General features: G+C 35.8%; 2 protein-coding genes and 1 long non-coding RNA gene across 6 annotated transcripts in view; 2 read left to right on the top strand and 1 right to left on the bottom strand.

Annotated features, from left to right (window-relative positions):
• The window catches only part of Lgr4 (Leucine-rich repeat-containing G protein-coupled receptor 4), a 29,919-nt gene extending 12,869 nt beyond the window's left edge, over positions 1-17,050 (bottom strand). The window contains exons 1-4 of the mRNA XM_017068745.4: positions 16,815-17,050; positions 703-1,146; positions 391-502; positions 180-251 (exon numbers count right to left, since the gene is read on the bottom strand). Coding sequence (XP_016924234.2) covers positions 180-251; positions 391-502; positions 703-1,146; positions 16,815-16,833 — 647 coding nt within the window. The 5' untranslated portion in view covers positions 16,834-17,050. The remainder of the gene's footprint in view (positions 1-179; positions 252-390; positions 503-702; positions 1,147-16,814) is intronic.
• On the top strand, positions 7,236-11,728 carry LOC108005455 (chaperone protein DnaJ). Of its 4 annotated transcripts, none has more exons than XM_070997869.1 (3): positions 7,236-7,307; positions 7,368-7,838; positions 11,393-11,460. In XM_070997869.1, the coding sequence occupies exon 2, from the start codon at positions 7,384-7,386 to the stop codon at positions 7,765-7,767; it is 384 nt and encodes a 127-aa protein (XP_070853970.1). In that variant the 5' UTR covers positions 7,236-7,307; positions 7,368-7,383; the 3' UTR covers positions 7,768-7,838; positions 11,393-11,460. The 4 variants fall into 4 exon arrangements, with proteins under 4 accessions (XP_070853970.1, XP_070853971.1, XP_070853973.1 ...); XM_070997870.1 differs by having other exon boundaries at positions 7,247-7,267; XM_070997872.1 differs by lacking the exon at positions 11,393-11,460 and adding an exon at positions 11,483-11,728 and having other exon boundaries at positions 7,294-7,805.
• Positions 8,889-9,934, top strand: LOC139353495 (uncharacterized). The gene is made up of 3 exons (XR_011604799.1): positions 8,889-9,036; positions 9,663-9,741; positions 9,795-9,934. It is a non-coding gene; the product is annotated as an uncharacterized lncRNA (long non-coding RNA).
• Positions 17,051-18,144: the final 1,094 nt, after the last annotated feature.

Here is an 18,144-nt window from a genome sequence, read left to right as displayed (position 1 = left end):
GTCATCTGCTTGCATTTCCGTTTTAATTAAGAGCCCGACTGACGACGGCACACCGGAGTTATAACATCCCTTCGTTTATTTTGGACGCCCAAGAATCCATTACACCCTCTATATATATACTTTATGGACTCCGCTTAAAATTCCTTAGCCCAGGGCTAAGGTGTGGGACAGGTACTTACAATATCTCCACGTCTGGCAGTTCACTGAAGAAGGTCTCGTGAATGGTTTCGAAATTATTGCCCGTTAGATCGCTGTAATTAATGAAAACACTTATTACATTAACGAATTTTATTCTATGTTTGATTTAAGCTTTGGTTAATATTATAGTAAATAAAAATTAATAAAAATCCAATATATGCAACTATTATAAAAGAGTGCGACTGTACTTACAGCGTTGCCAGATCGTGCTGCGGCAATAGTCCTGGTATAACGGTAAGCTGTTGAAAGCGGCACAGAATTTCGGCACCTCGACAAGGACAGCTAAAGTTCTCGTTGCCCCACACTGAAAAAAAGTAGAGTTCATAGAGGTTTCCTTCCTATTTAAGAGGGATTACTTTGTTGCCTTTGATACAATATCTTTTTATTCTATATTTTAACTACAGTCGTCTATAATCGATAAAACGATCTTTGTTATTATATGATTAAAATCAGCTTGTTATATTTTCGATAGGTTGGTTATTTTTATTGGATACAGGCACTTACGACACTCGCCGATCCGGAGGTTGTCGTTCTTGCCGAATGGCTGTTTCCTGTACAGGTGGTCCCAGTACTTGGCGTCCACCTCGTTGACACAGTTAAACTCATCCGAGGCGTCGTCGCAATCGACACTTCCGTCGCAGTTGGCCCGCTGCGGAACACATTGCGCCGTGGTGTTGCAATGGAAATAGCCGCCAGGACACTTGTCGCCAGCGTCTGGAACCAGGATAACGGACTCCATAGCATCGATTGCGCCCAGCAGCGATATCACCTCGCGAACGGGGGCTTCCCCCACTTTGGTGACCTCGATTTCCGTTTCCTTTTCCGGTTTCGTTCCGATTCCCGTTCGAGTGCTTTCTGTTGCCGTCCTTGTCGCTCCCTCTGGTCCTTCCACCGCATTAGAAGCAAGTGCGAGCAGGATGGTTAGAACAATAGTGATGGGCAGGCGAGCTGAAAGGGATCAGCAAGCCGTTATCGATCAAAGACGATTGTTATCGAAAGAAAACCATTAGTTTGCTAGGAAGTTTATATTCCTTGGTTTTATTGAATACTAAAGATTTGAATAAGTATTTGGTTTGGTTTAAATTCTTAGATGAGTCTAATAAATAAGGAGAATTGTTTGGTTTCAACACTTTAAACTATTTTTAAAAATGATCTTTGATTTTATTTAAAACCACCTAACTTTGCTAGACCATAAAGATAATTTACAAAGGTTATTGCCATGATAAAAATAGCGTCCAGGAAGTAATTGGAATTTAAACATTCAAAATGAAAACGTAGAAATCCCAGCACCATTCGCTCAACTTATGGCCAACAGCAAAAAGAAAAGAAACTCAATGCGTCGGAACCAACAGATGTTCTTGCCTATATGGCTCCATAAATTTCTTTAGCAAATGGGGCCGAAATATTTGTTTAACCAATTAAATGGGTTAATTAGCATTCGATTAGCAGAGCAAATGATGAGAGTTTCGGGTGAAAAGCATGTTTTTTGGCCTACTCATTGATGTTTCAGTTGATGAACTCAATACGCGCTTGTGGATATATAATACATATAGGATAAATATAATATTAACAATCCCCTAAGAACCGAAACACTCATCTCCCCCTGAGGCGGTTGTCAGTGCATTTATCATTTTTAACGATTGCACTTAATGCGTCGCAATTTCCAGCGCCCACATGGAATCGCAATCGATTGCGACTGTGGGGGGAAATATTCGATATCTGAAGTTGGAAATTGTAAATTGCAAATATGTAAAATGTGTAATAAAATTGTTTGTAATAAAAATTATGCACAGTACATTTGTGGCCCAATGGCGATGAAATGGTCCGTGAAATTCCAAACCCCCTTCGCAGAACTGGCAGGACATTTTTTCACGGCCGGACCCATAATAAGTGTGTATAGTGTGTATACCCCTGCCCGGAAACCTTTCGATTTTGTTGGGCCTTCGATAAGGCATCATCCACATCATCAGCATGACTGGCTGACTTTCTGATGGGCGACAGCAAATGGAAAAGGCATAAAAACAAAACTACCTGTACAAAAAGTATAATTACAATGCGAAAACGGGAAGGTAAACAAAAGCAAATCAAATTAAATCGATCTGTGGCAATATCAGGCTTACGAGGTGCTGATACCATCGAAGTTTTTGTACTCTATGTGGCAATTACATGTTTTATTATGTCTTCAAGTTGAAAGGCCAATAAATACTCAAGCTATAATAATAAGCAATTTAAGTAATAACTAAATAAAACTAAATTAAATTACAAATCATATTTATAGTTAGGTATATATTATATATAAGGACATTGGTATGATCATAAGACTTTAAAGAAATTTTATGCAAATTAAGATTCCAAATGCAACAGGAAAAGTGTTATTATGTTTATGTTTTTACCGGAAACAAGGTAAATATTTATAAAAGGCTTTTGCATAAGATGGGATTATGCACTCAAAGCCCAAACGGCGTATAGTCGTTCAAAGGATATCTGCTCGTTACAAAGGGGCTTTTCATAATTTGCTTAAAAAACATATTCACAGATCAACAAATGGAAAATTCCAGGCGGTGGAAAACATATGGTCTGTCCTGTCCCCCGGCTTTTCCGGGTAAACAAGGACCCCGGGATCCGGATGGGCGATTGCATAGCAGGTCATAACTCAGGCGGCGGAAAGGACAACGGATTGCAATTACCCCTGGAGATGGAGATGGAATGGAGATGGTGACGGTAAGGAACCAGGAGAACCAGAAGAACCAGGACAACCGGGAGAAGGACTGCCACAATGGAAAATGAAATGGAAATGATGAGGAGGGGATGCGACTCTATAAAAGTGTAATTAAGCGCGGCATCCAAAGGCGGGAATGGGGATCCAAAAGCCAGGACAAGGACAAGGGCATTGCGCATTTGACACGTGTTGCTAATGTGCTGGAGGATGGGTATCCAGATGGAGATGGGGATGGACATGGGAATAGAGGTTAAGGTATAGGGGTTACTTGGAGCATCAGCCTCCCATGCAATCCAATCCAATTCCCCCGCAAAACCCGACGAATGCCGATGGCGTATCAACGTTTTGTCAACACATTTGCGGCAAATTGAAATGTTTGATGTGTGCGGCTTGGACTCGTCTGGCTACTGCCATGATTGATGAGCCCGATCCCAGCAAGGGGCATCCCCCTTTCCCATTTTCCCATTTTCCCCTATCTACCCCGCTTTTCCACCCCATGGAGAATGCACTCAGGGGCTGCTGCAAGAACGCTCTTCTCAGAAAAAGATACTTTTACAACTTTGTAGCTCATAAATTCTCATTGAGCCAATCAAAGAGGTGTACCTCTACCGCAGCCCATCGATTCAGAAATTTACACTGAGGCAGAAGTGAGCATTGGATATCCCCACACAGAGAGAAGTTTTCAAGTACATTGTTCTTGAATTGAGAACATTTGTTCTTAAAAGCCGTGTGAGTACTTTTGGCTTCGTATCTCTACCGCATCCCATCGATTCAGGAATTTACACTGAGGCAGAAGTGAGCATTGGATATCCCCACACAGAGAGAAGATTTCAAGTACATTGTTCTTGAATTGAGAACATTCGTTCTTAAAAACCGTGTGAGTACATTTTGGCATCGTATCTCTACCGCAGCCCATCGATTCAGGAATTTACACTAAGGCAGAAGTGAGTATTGAAAATCCCCACACAGAGAGAAATATTCAAGTACATTGTTCTTGAATTGAGAACATTTGTTTCTAAAAACCGTGTAAGTACATTTTGGTATCGCACCTCTACCGCAGCCCATCGATTCAGGAATTTACACTGAGGCAGAAGTGAGCATTGGAAATCCCCACACAGAGAGAAATATTTAAGTACATTGTTCTTGAATTGGGAACATTCGTTCTTAAAAATCGTGTAAGTACACTTTGTTATCAATGTTTTCAATATGATTCGAGCAAAATGAAAACATTCTCAACTTCAAAAATGTAGTTATATTTGTAAGAACACTTTCAACTCAGATAAGAACATCGGAATTTTCTCTGTGCAGTAGTCACACAGCAAAAGCTTCAAACAAAAATGTTTTGAGGGTTAAGCGGTTAACTGTTGCATTAAAAACAGACAAACCAGCTCATACAGAGAAAATGGGATCTTTTGTAGCTTTAAACGTTCCTTGTGGGGCGTTTATAGGATTTTGCATTTGCAACATTAATTCCAAGTGTTACTATATTTTTCTTTTAGGCTTATAATTAACAAATAATAACTAAAGGACTTCTTTTCAGTGCACGGACACACCCAAACACTTGATCAGACCACCCTCAAAATGAACTCGGATTTGTTTATTCAGTCTGACCCTTGCCTTGCCCCAATTGTTCTCCACCTGACTTGGCCCACAATCGGTCGAAAGTAGCCCCAAGAGGCAAGAGTTCCAGTTTCTTTCGACTCGGGCAGGGCAGCAATTAAAACAAACGAAAACCTAATAGGAATTCACGAAAATAGAAGTCAAATGCGCTCGACGGCTAAGTAAACAAATTGTCGGCAGTTCGATGTCCGATGTCTATTATACGAGATTCTCCCTGTCGACCGAATCAATATCTATTAGATCATCTGATGAATCAGAATTCCTTATTCGATAATAATATTAAACACAATAAGTAACTATGTAGTCAAATATGAAAAAAATGTAAGTTCTTATAGTTCAATAATATCCTCAAAAGAACCATTTCTATAGGAAGACTAGAAAAGTACTAGTGTAAAGTATTATATATTATATTATAAAATATTTGAAATGTTGAAAACTAAAAAATGAGAACAGCTAAATAGTTTGTTTAAGGGTTTTATCATATTAAAAGTATTATAAAAAATAATAATACTTAACGTAAAAGCTAACTTTGTAGTCAAAATATAAAAAAAAATCGTAAGTTCTTATAGTAATTCCATAATTTCCTGGGAAAACCTCTTTGTAGTCATAAGTATTATTAAAAAAATATTGAATTCTAAAAAATGAGCACAGTTAAATAGTTTGTTTAATGCTTTTCAGCCGCTCTGGGGCGATTGGCATCTGATTTATCTGGCAAACAAACATCGCTGGGCCAGCATATTAAATGGATCTGGGATGGGAGTAAGGGGCTTTCTGCCCATTACGACATGTACTAAAAACAGCTGAGAAATTCCAAAAGTTTTATTCACTCCGCGCCGTTTCGACTGTTTAGATTCCGAGTTCGATTTTCGGTATTGGAATGGAATTTTTATACCCACCAAAAATGGAAAACGAAAACGAAAACTGAGCAAACCGAGAAAAACTTTTGGGCTAACAACAAAGTTGTAAACAAGAATCCGACTGGGCGGGCAAGTGGAACAAAAAAAAAAAAATTGAAATAAAAGAATTATAAAAACAGAGGCCAATGATAAACAAAAAAGACTGCTCAAGTGCCCATTTGCAGTGGGTTGAATATACTATATTTCATATATATACAGTGACCACTTCGTGCAAATCCCTGACAAAGTTCTATTTTTTAGGGGGGCAATGTTAGACAATGCCATTCAAGAGATTCATTCGGGTTTACCACACTTAATTACTCGATGGGAATTAATCATTTCATCGCTTTTTTTTTGGATATACATAGCTTTTCCCAGCCTAATGATTAGGGATGGTGGGTGGTATTTGTCAATAGTTCGGCTTTGGCTGTTTGAACTGCCGCTGACAGCAGAAGGCAAATGGAAATAAATGCGATGCGAAATGGATAATGCCCATGCGTTTGCCTCCGATGGGTCAGATGGGTCAGATGGGTCATAGGTCATGTGACACACGAAGACGGGGGAAGTCCTGGCAAAATTAAGCGGTTTCGGGGCTGCTTTTGGTGCACAGCGAGAAAATGTTGCCAGGCCTTAAATTAGTTGCTATGTACTTAATAAATATTCATTAAAAAAATACCCAAGGTTTTGAACCCGCAAGTTCTACAGTTTCCTTAAATACTTTTGGCACCTTTGTAGGAAACTTCAAAAACCGTAGTGATTTCTCCAAAAATTCGAAAAAAAAATGTAATTTGTGTGAGTACAAGCCTTTATAGAGATTCCCAAGGTTTTGAACCCGCAAGTTCTACAGATTCTTTGAAAAAAATGTAATTTCTGTGAGTACAAACCTTTATAGAGATTCCCAAGGTCTTGAACCCGCAAGTTCTACAGATCCTTTGAATACTTTTGCCACCTTTGTAGGAAACTTCAAGAATCCCTATTGATTTCTCCAAAATTCTTTTAAAAAAATGTTATTTGTGTGAGTACAAACGTTTATAGAGATTCCCAAGGTTTTATACCCGCAAGTTCTACAGATTCTTTGAAAAAAATTTAATTTCTGTGAGTACAAACCTATTTAGAGATTCCCAAGGCTTTGAACCCGCAAGTTCTACAGATTCTTTGAATACTTTTGGCACCTTTGTAGGAAACTTCAAAAAACTCTAGTGATTTCTCCAAAGATTTGAAAAAAAATTTAATTTGTGTGTATATATTTTTTCTCTCTCTGTACCACTCTTCCGATTTGCCTTATTGCTTCTATTTGCCTTTCCTTTTTTTATCTGCCCTTCTCAGTTAGGCTTCAATCAGGGAATTACGCTAGCCATTTTTCATTTTTCCACTTGGCAGGGTCAGAGGTCACATCACTCACACCCAGACACACGTCAACACATACGTAAATGCCGCTGTTTTATCTTGTATTCCTGTTTGTTTTACCAACCAACATAAAATAAACCCCCGTCTGAATTCTGTCCCTTTTTTCTGACCTAGATTAAGGCATGCCAAAAAAGCTACGCATAATATTAATTAGATGACCTTTTTTTTTTGGCAGTTAATGTATTCGATTTTTAGTGAGGTAATTTTAGTATAATATGTAAAATGAAGTGATATCGAGGGGAATAATTTATTCACTTTTAATCTACTGTATAATTTTATATTAAAAATGGAATCTACTCTTTAATTTTTTATTAAAAATGGAACCCATTATTTATTTTAAGTTAGATTATAGCCGAATACCCTTCTTATTTCAAGCGATGTTTTGCCACGAGAACTGGTTTGGAAGATCATCGAAATACATCGATAGGTACTACAACCACAAACAAAACAATTGTTGCTTTGCGGATGTCTGGTTTAGCGTAAATTGCTATTATACTTTGTCACAACTAAAAAGATTATTTCACCAGATATCGATCAGCGAGAATGGAGGAAGACCACTATATGATTCTGGGAGTGGACCAAAAGGCCACCGAGGAGGTGATCACGAAGGCGTACAGGCGGATGGCACTCATATATCATCCGGATAAGAACCATCACCCCCGAACGGTGGAATACTTCAAGAAGATCAGGGCCGCATACGAAGTCCTCTCAGATAGGACATTGAGGGCCGACTACGATCGCAGTTTGAGATGCACATCGTCGAATCCGAGGCCTGCGGGCACCCATCCAAATTACCAGAGTCAGCAGACCAATCAGTTGGAAACCCCCGACTTAGTTCCCACACTATGTGCCGTTGGCGGTGTATTGGTGGGTCTCTTTATGGGATTCAGCGCTTTCAAGATGTTCAACTCGTCCAACAACAACTAAGCGGAACCCAACTTGCACACACGGACAATATCGGCATGGTACACCATATAGCAATTTATCCAAAACATATTGTAACACTGGTAGAAAAAACACGAAGTGAAATCAAATATATTTTTATTTGATTTTTTTTACTCCCATGCATAGTCATATTAAATATTAAAACCTTTCATTTAAATAAAAAACATATTTAAGCCGTATGTCAAATATGTATATATTCAATTCAAAGTGATTTTTATTTAAAAACAAGTTAGTCACATTCAAATCCAATGTGGCCATCTTGGTTTTAACTATTATAAAAAGTAGTTCAATTCATAGTATATTTGATGGTTTTTTATATTTCGAGTAAATACTTTTTCCATTTGTTCGGAATATGAACTCTTTTATTTTGAATATAGAACGTTTTTACAATTTGTATTTGACCAAATAATAGTAAATTAGAAATCAAATTACATATATGTATATGTATCTATGTACATATATGTATTAAATTTGTGACCCATATTCACAACATAATTTAAATTATTAATAATTTGCAAAAGAAAAACAGCTTTAATATTTAAAGAATATGGTTTTAGTTACGGCTGCCCAACCATCGGCAGCCTCTTTCTATTTCCATGACAATTATCATAAGATTTGGCTTTGTAATTTACTATTAAAAGTACAAAAACATGCTTAGCCAAAGAAAAAAGGTGCGTGTATTGTAAACGCTGGGCCGTAAAACCAACGGCACAATGTGCATACTTACATACATACATTCAGACAAATTAGAGATAAATATGAACAAGCAAAACGGCAAACGCAAGCGCGTCTTCTTTTTCCATTCGCATTCGTACATTGGCGGTCAAGAAAATATGTATGCGCATAGGAACATTAATATTTCTTGTGTATCGATGTTTTGACAATAAGATATGGTACTATAATATATAAATATAATAAAATAAAATAAATATTACTAAATTGACATATACAAGTTATTAAACTTAAGGACTTATTTGTACATATTTTGTTATTTTCTTCCCCATTACTTTGACTTCTATTGTAAAGTAACGGCACGCGACAGAATTTGTCCGTCCTTTTTGCACACATGCATATGTATGTATGTATGTATACACGAAATATTTTGACACTCCGCTTTGTAGCGAATCCCGCGATCACTTCGAAGCAAGCGGTCCTCCTGATCAGAAGTAAAAGTGATTTATAGTTTTGTGAGTGAGTTTTTAGAGAGAGTTTGAGAGTTGAAAAAGTGAAAAGTACAGCAAAAAGCAAAAGGTGAGTCAAATAAAAAAACAATAATTAGTTAATACATGTGCACGTTTTTTTTGTCGCATTTTTCCTTTTTGAGTTTCTTCTTTGTTGTGCGCGTTATTATTTCGTGATAATTTACATTTGAAGAAATTAAAGCTTAAAAGAGCATTACATTTAAAACAAAAAAAGACATACGGTTGTGAAATAAACATAAAGTGGATAAGAAATGAAGAATATGAAAGAAAATTAAGTGAAAACCCGCCCAAGCTAGATAAAAGGAGTAGAATGCACGAGAAGAAAAACTCTAAAAGGGCGCTAAAAAGACGCTTTGCTGCCGTTGCATTCTGCTCTGTGGCGCAGTCGTTTCACCTTTTTTTACGTATACTATTCGGTAAGTGGTAAACACGTGTATCAAGATTTGGCTGAAATTACATTACCTAAATTACCTATCCACTGATGCCAAAGTTTACAAGAAATAAGTTCAAATTATGAGTATATTTAACTTTTGTTTTGTCAAAATACTTATACCGAACAGTGTACGTAATAAAATTTCAATAAAATCAAAAATGCGAAAAATTTAAAAAAACATTTGCACATAAATTCGAATTTATAAAAATATAACAACATTCCTTTACACATATATGTAAAAGATGGACGAAAACGACGAACTCCAGCTGCAAAGTTTGCTCGTCTCCTTTGGCTTGCCCGAAGTTTTTGAAGAGTTAAATCGTAAGTTCCTCTTTTTTTAAAAATACATTTTTTGTGAATCAATTTTTTGGCAGGTAAAGGTGTGACCTTTAAGTCTCTCAAATTTTTGACCGCGGACGACATAAGGGATGCTATTGGCAATATAGGTATTCGAGCTGAGTTTCGGTACAAACTGTTAGGGTGGCAAAAATCACAGGTATGTATGGAAAAAAAGAGTTTTTAATATTACATTCTAAGGTTTTTTTAATAGAATTTCAAAAACTGGATTTTATTCACGCAAATGCTAGAAATTATTGACATGTTATTTCAAAATGAATTTAATGATGCTGACTTACAAGTTCTCGATAGAAAGATTCAAGCTCATCATAAATTATATGTTTCGTTATATGGACCAACTTTGAAACCTAAGCATCATTTTCTTGTTCACTACCCGACCGCGATAAGAAAATGTGGACCTCCTAAGCTATCTTGGGTTATGAGGTTCGAAGCTAAACACAGAAACTCTAAGTCATATTTAAGTTCTATAACGTCGCGGATAGCTGAATGTCGTTCTCTCGCTATAAAAGAAAGTCTTAGTTTCTCTTACTTTCTAATGAAGAACAAGGACGGAATTCCTCCCCACTTTAAAGTAATAAGTTTTGTAAATGAAGACATACATAAAGAATACTTGAAACAAATTAGTTCCTATAAGTTGTCATCTGAAAATGTTCAAATATCTGAGCATATTTTGTACAAAGGTATAACATATAAGAAAGACTATTGTTTGGGAATAAGAAATACAAACTTTTTATTATTTAAGATACTTTTTGCGTTTGTGGAAACACAAACAGTTTACGTTGCCTGTAATAATATTGCAATTAAACAGTTTTGTACGCACATGCAGGCGTACGAATGTGGCAAAACACAAAAATCTGTGATAATAAAAAACATTGAAGACTTTACTAGCTGCCCTATGCATACGTATAATATAAATTCTAAGACTTACGTTAAGTACAAATGTATTTAAAACAAAAATAATGATAACGTTTTAGTATGGTAAAAAAAAAGAATGTAAGCAGAAAAATTGTTTGGATGATATGTTTAAGTTTATTTTCAATAAAAACACATTGCATACTTATTTGTGGCTTTTTTAAATATAAATCACGCTTGTTTTAAACTACGGATCGGTTTAAATTGAATATGCACCATAATAATATGGCTCAAATACTATATTTAAATCAAACATAAAGTACAGTTCTTTTAACGGGGATTATATTTAATTTAAATACGATTTGTATTTATATTAAAGTTCATCCCAGTCTGATTTAAATATGAGAATTATTTAATCCAAATAAAAATATGCTGAGTTTTAAGGCGGGCTATAATTATTTTAACTATAAAAACCATTTAAATGAAATGTTCTATTTACTGGAACTAAATATGAAAATATTTAAAATAAATATAAAAATATAATACTTTTTACTATGGAACATATTTAATTTAATTATTTTGTACTATTTTAACATATTTGATCGAAATTAAAAAATCGTTGGATTTACTACGAAATTATTCAAAAAGTATTCAACTATTTAACGTTTTCGTTTTTACGATTTTCATGTTAGGTTCTAAACCGCTGGGAAAAATAGTTGAAACGTTGGCGAAATAGTGACATTTACGATGTTTTTTCTACCAGTGAACATATTATTCTATTCCAAGGTACATACAAATTTAAATAAAGTTCGGGTAATTTTTTTTAAATAACACTTATTTCTTTCTTGAATAGATCCTACTTTTTACCTTTTTAAAATAGCATGACATCATTGATTTTAGTTTTTTTTAATAAATCTTAGTTTGTAATTGCTTATCAACATTCCAATCCGTAATTGCAATGACTCATAGATGAAAATAACTGGAAAAAGTGCTGTCCACAAACATAACCTAAAAATCCATCTATAATATATTACCAAATTAGCATAATAGCATCTAAATAATAAAATGCTGTTATTTTATTGGAGCTGCAGTAATTGCGTGACTTTTTGTTTGCTTCTGTAAACTTTTTTAACTAAAACTTGGCGTTAAATTGACTCGTCGGTTAATCAAATTGTGCATGCAATGTAATGAAGCTATAAATGACAAAAAACAATAAGTTCTGCCTGCATTATGCTGAGTCGCAGATAAAAAGACTCTCAAATGGACAAGCTTGGAATATATGATTCAAGTTGGCCCAAAGTTCCAAAACTTATTTGGTGCGAAAACTTTTCGAATGGCAAGGAAAACTTTTTTGAACAGTGACTTAACATAATTCTCTTATAAAGTTCGTTGATACTTGTTTATTTTGGGAATCAATTATTGGCCAAAAAAAATCAATTAGATGAATAGATTCATAGAAAATCAGCGGTAAATGGAGTGCTTTATTATAATCTAATGGATATTTGTGATACTTCATAAATGGTTTCTTTTGAGTGAAAACTTTGCAGTTATTACCTCCCCTGACAAAACCAATGAAAGAAAACCCCACTCTTATAGGCCGCTATTTCGCTTTCTTTGAGGGCTTAATGTGTTCACACTTCATTAGCGAGTTGCGTGCTTTTGCAGGACCTCTGATCCCTTGGGATTTCGTTTCGCCACGCACATAAGGAATCGAATCATTCGCACTTCAATCATATAACAGCTCTATGGCCCCGCCCATTGGGGGATTTCGGGGATTCCCAGACCTCCTGTTCTTGGGTTTTTGTTTTTGGCAATCACTCAGGCCGTTTCACATGTCCATGTCTTCATTTTGGATTCTGAGTAGGATGGCTTAACGCCTTAACGGCTGAACCACTTCCGAGCGAACCCTAATGAGGCATAACCTTTATGGCGGGCACTGTCATTGCCGCCGCCATGGACGATTCAATTATGCGACGCCTCAAAAATAACACCACAAAATTATATGGATTAGTTGATCAACTTAAAAGCACCGCTGGACCCGGGAACCCATGCTCCGAAACCTGATAGCGGGCCTTTAATTCATTGGCCCACTGGACATCATCGGAATTGGACATTGGACATTGGACATCGATTAGCAACGGCCGGATAATGATACGGATACGGATTCATATACGGATGGGGAACCGAATGGGTAGGATGCCCACAGATGGTTCGGAATATTGGGCCACTCAGAATAATTTCAATATAGCTTATTTTATGTGTTTTGTGCTATGTGTTTTCAGAAAATAATATAATCTAAAGTATTCAAATGTATTTTACGTTCAAATGTTCTATTAACAAGTTTTAAAATTATGTTTAATGATACGGATAAGGATGGAAACCGAATGGGGAGGATGCCCACAGATGCTTCGGAACATTGGACCACTTGGAAAAAATTATATACCATTTTATGATAGAACAGGTCTTTGTGTTATGAAACTTTAGGTCTTTTATCTTGTTTTTAAATTTCAATACAGTTTATTTTATTTCTTTGATTCATGTGTGAATGTGTTCTCAGGATATATATATTATTCCTAATTATTGAAATGTATTTTTCGTTTAAATGAAGATGTTAATTAACATATTTTAAAATTATGTTTAACAGACCACAGATGCTTTGGAATATTGGGGCTATCGGAAAAAAACTGTATACAATTTTATGATAGAACAGGGAAAAGTATTATGAAGCATTAGGTCTTTTATATTGTTTTTATTTTAAGTTTAAAAAAGGTTATTTATCTTATTTGATCCATAACACTTTAAGGTAATAATTTGGTCCAAAATACTGGAATATACTTTATTTTTAATTATAAAAAGCGTTTTAAAAAGGTTTTTAGCAGTAGCAAAGGTGCTGGAAAAATCTTCTTGTTAACTAGATAAGTCTGTTTTTTTCAATTGGCTTTAAAAGTAAACAAAAACAAATTTTTTGAGTGTAAGGCTAGATGATAATGGATCCGCTGCAGTGCACCCACACGCGGGCCAACTGAAATTGTAGAACCCCGGCCCATAAATAACGATTGCCGGCCGTATTCAAATTACCTAAAAGCGGACTATCGGAGTTGGGTGCGAACGGGTGTATGGGGATTATCACTCCGGACCCATATTCCAACCCCCTGGCCAGATATCCCCATATTTTCGGGTTGAACTTGGCCTCTAGCGACAAGTTCTTAAGTGGAAAATCGCTGGACCGGTTTCCACTTACACATATTCCCATAGTGTTTGTGTCTATGTGTGGGGGTCATGAAAAATCGTGGAAAATTGGGGGCGGCAAAAAAAAGGAGTAAGTGGGCGGCAGCATCGCACACTTTCACTTTTTCGGGTGCCTGAGTTACCATTTTGTTTTTTCCGCTTCTCGGGCAATTGTCAGGTTTTTCCTCCGGCTTAAGCTTTGTAACTAGGATTATGTCTTATGAAAGGTACCAGAGCGTTCTTTTAAAATTTATAATTAACATTGGGCCATTTGCTAACTAGAGTTTCATATTTTTATTCTTTTTCGGAAATCATGACGTAATGCTCTCTGTGCAAAGGAAATGTTTGGGCTTCCTTAATTAATGGGTGTTTAAATTATAAGGTCAAAGGCCAAGATAAGCTAAAACGTGTGTGGTTTTTCAAAATTTTAACTAGTTTTTTGTAGATTTATATTGATTTTCAAAATAAGTAATTTATCAGTTATTATTATAATTGTAATTTGTACAATTTATAAAAATGTAGGAAACAAGCTTAAAAACCTACAGCTGCCATGCCTTAAATTTAGTCCCATTACCTAATAAGGAATATTTAATATTTAAAATAGAACTGCTATTTGTTAAATCCTTTCATAATGCCCTGATTAAGCAATCCGGCAGAAAAGCACCTTGGGAAATTGAATATAAATTTAAGAAACAAGCTTAAAAACCTACAGCCTACTTTAAATATAATCCAATTACCTAATAATGAATGTTAAATATTTAAAATAGAACTGCTATTTTTTTAAGTTACATAATTCCCCTATTAAACAATCCGGCAGATAAGCTCATTGTACAATTGATTAAAAATGTAAGAAACAAGCTTAAAACCCTACAGCCATCCTTTAAATATAATCCCATTGCATAATAATGAATATAAATATTTAAAATAGAAGTGGTATTATTTTAATCCCTACATAATGCCCTAATAAAGCAATCCGGCAGATAAGCTCATTGTACAAATTATTAAAAATGTAAGAAACAAGCTTAAAAAACCTACAGCTGCCAGCTTTAAATATAACCGTATTACCTAAAATTTAATATTAAATATTTCAAATAGAACTGCTATTTTTTCAATGCCCTGATTAAGCAATCCGGCAGATAAGCTCATTTTACAATTGATTAAAAATGTACGAAGCAAGCTTAAAAACCTACAGCTGCAATGCTTTAAATATAATCCTATTACCTAATAATGAATATTAAATATTTAAAATAGAACTGCTATTATTTTTCCCCCTACATAATGCCCTGGTTAAGCAATCCGGCAGATAAGCTCATTGTAAATACCGAAAATCTAATAATTACCCAAAGCCGCTTACGCGAATAGTTTCGCCACAAGGATTCGCGGAGCGGAATGTAATAGAATTCCAGGGGGAAAAATGTGGAGACAATCTGCGCCACATAATTGACACATTCCACTGGTTTTTCGTGGGTTTTTGGAAGGGGGCTATGCGAATAATTCCCGTAGCCATGGTGCTTTATGCCATATAGAGGGGGACTGAACGGATTTGTTTAAGCTGCCAGAGCAGTTACAACTAATAACAGAACTTTCGGGCTTCAAGGGTTGTCAGGTCAGCGCCCATTTTCCTGGCCACCGGAACCACAAGGACCCCCCTGGATCACTCTATAACACCCCGAAACCCACCCACAGCACCACCTTTCCTTACCAGAACCAGTACCCTTCGCCTAGACATTTGCAATTCATTCGGCCTCATAAATCTAAACGGCACCACGCACTTACACTTAATGACATTTTATTACAAAAATTTAACACAGACCCATCGACAGAGTTGGAAATAGAATGGATGATATTGCTGGTGTGGGAGGGCGCGAATATCCAGTCACTGGGGCGCCGGCACATTTTAATAACACAAAATTAATATGCAAATTGGAACAGAATTTTAATTGAAAATCGGTTCGGTAAAAATACATTTTGGACCCGGCGATTCGGTACATTTTCGAACTGTCAAACTGTATTCATGTCAATCATCTAGATTTTGATTGGTTTCTATCATTTACGTCAGTTGAACTTTCTTAACTTCTTGCCTTAAAGCTTTAAATATATATCTCAAATTTATCATTAATTTTAACACTGTTTTCAATTCTTAATTCCCTTGTTTTTTTGCAAGAAACTTTTTTAACACACCTGAAAAAACTTCTACTAAATGCATTTGTTTTTATTCTTAAACAATTTTTTGTATCCTGAAGCACAAACTCAGTTATAAAACTTGCTCGTGCCCTTTGAACTTTGTCAAACATTCAGCTCTTTCATCATTTTTGCACTTTTTTATGGATATAACTTTGGAAACTTCGCTGCAACATTCTTACTGTTGTCAAAAAACGAATGGTTCTTTTATGGCCTAAGGTTTCTAAATGAAAACATATTGCCTATGAAGCTCTGTCCTCAATCCTTTTTTAATGTATAACTAGTTTATACATTTATTTATTTTATATAGATTTTTTAATAAACAAAAGTGTTCATATGATACCCTATATATATTTTCAATTTTAATTTAACTGTGGTTTTGGAGAATTCCTTCCCGTATTAAATTGCAAATTTATTATTATTATAAAGTTCTGTTTTATAAGCACAAAATGCCCTTGTAGTCTGTGTAGTCTCTGCGAAATGAATTCCCTAAAATCACACATTTTATTTACAAATCTTCGCGATTTTCCTCTTGGAAATTCCCATTATCCCGTGGATAATATCCACCTAACGATCCAAAATCCCCGACACTCGCATATCCACAGATGGCCAATATCTTGGTCGGGTTTATTATTTCGTTTCGCTTTAAACTGCCACACAAACATTGCGGATAAAGCAGATTCGAGGGATATCTGACATCTATAACTGGATCGATAAATATACAAGACGGGGCCGCAAAAAACCAGAAGGGAATTGTTTATTTTTTCGGGACGTACGCATGATCGCTATTGACATCCAGGGAACTCTCCGCTCTTCCACCGATTTAACGGGCAATAAACAATATTTAAATATAGACTTCTTCGATAGGGCACAGCAAAAAAAAAAACACACAAAAAAAATAAAACTTCGCCGCACTTTAACGTGAGATCGTTCCGAAGATCCGAAAATATATAGATCGACGGATAGGTCCGAACCGATTTTTTCGTCCGTAGCGCCGCGCGTTCGCTGCCAACGATAACAAACAACTGAGCTGAAAAAAGCCGAGCGCCTGCAACATGTGGCATGCGGCTTTCCCAGGTGCCCCGCCCACTGGCACCACCCAGCCGCCCACTTTCCACCCACAGTACTCATTGACCGAACCGGCTGGCAATTTATGAATGAAAAGCCAAAAGGCAAAAGCTTTCAAGTTCAAGGTGAAAAGCCCTTGGGGAAAAGCACGCCGGAAAAGCTCAGGAAATAAAAAAAGGCCATGGAGCACTTAAAATACGTTTGAATTTTAAATTGTAATCAATATAAGTAAGCACATAAATTCTAAATGAGAAAATGGGTCGAAAATAAAAATTTTCCTTAAAATGATTGGGATCGTTAGCATAGGTAGCAAGCTACTCAAAACAGTCGGTCTTTTTGCTGTACGCCTTAATTTGGCCAAACTACGATTGAAAAACTGGATAGAAAAATCGAATTTTTGGCTAAAATCTCAATCTCGTATTTTTGACCAAAATGGAAATCCTTTTTTCGACCTAAAAATTCAATTTTTTGGCTGCTACAAAGAAAATAAACGTCAAATCGAGGAATGTCATACCTCGTTGAACTCGTTGCTTAATTTGCAATCGATTGGCATCAAAACCAAAAAATTTTTAACTTTTCACATTTTTTGAAAAAAAGGACGATACAAACCCTTACAAAAAATGCGAAATTTGGTCAAAAAATAAATTTTCCTTAAAATGATTGGGATCGTTAGCATAGGTAGCAAGCTGCTCAAAACAGTCGATCTTTTTGCTGTTCGCCTTAATTTGGCTGAACTACGATTAAAAAGCTGGGTATAAAAAACGTATTTTTGACTAAAATGTAAATCTCCTATTTTTGACCAAAATCTGAATCCCATTTTTTCGCCCTAAAAATTTAGTTTTTTGGCTGCTATAACAAAAGTAATCGTTAGATGGAAGTTTTTAAATACACCTTGAAAAAAATAACCAACTGAGAAATTATGTTTTTAACCAATCTCCTATTCTGATTTTTCCCCAAAAACCCCGTAATGTCATGATTTTAATAAAACCAATGCCAAATATGGGTCCAAATTTCACAATTTTCCCTCGTCTTTGATAA

This window comes from Drosophila suzukii, chromosome X, assembly GCF_043229965.1.
Source record: "Drosophila suzukii chromosome X, CBGP_Dsuzu_IsoJpt1.0, whole genome shotgun sequence".
NCBI classification, from domain to species: Eukaryota; Metazoa; Arthropoda; class Insecta; order Diptera; family Drosophilidae; genus Drosophila; species Drosophila suzukii.
The sequence above is the reverse complement of the archived record's forward strand: the minus strand, read 5'-3'. Positions and strand labels throughout refer to the sequence as shown.

Coding starts and splice junctions, on each gene's coding strand:
- LOC108005455 (XM_070997872.1), top strand. CDS start 7,384: ATGGAGGAAGACCACTATATGATTCTGGGAGTGGACCAAAAGGCCACC.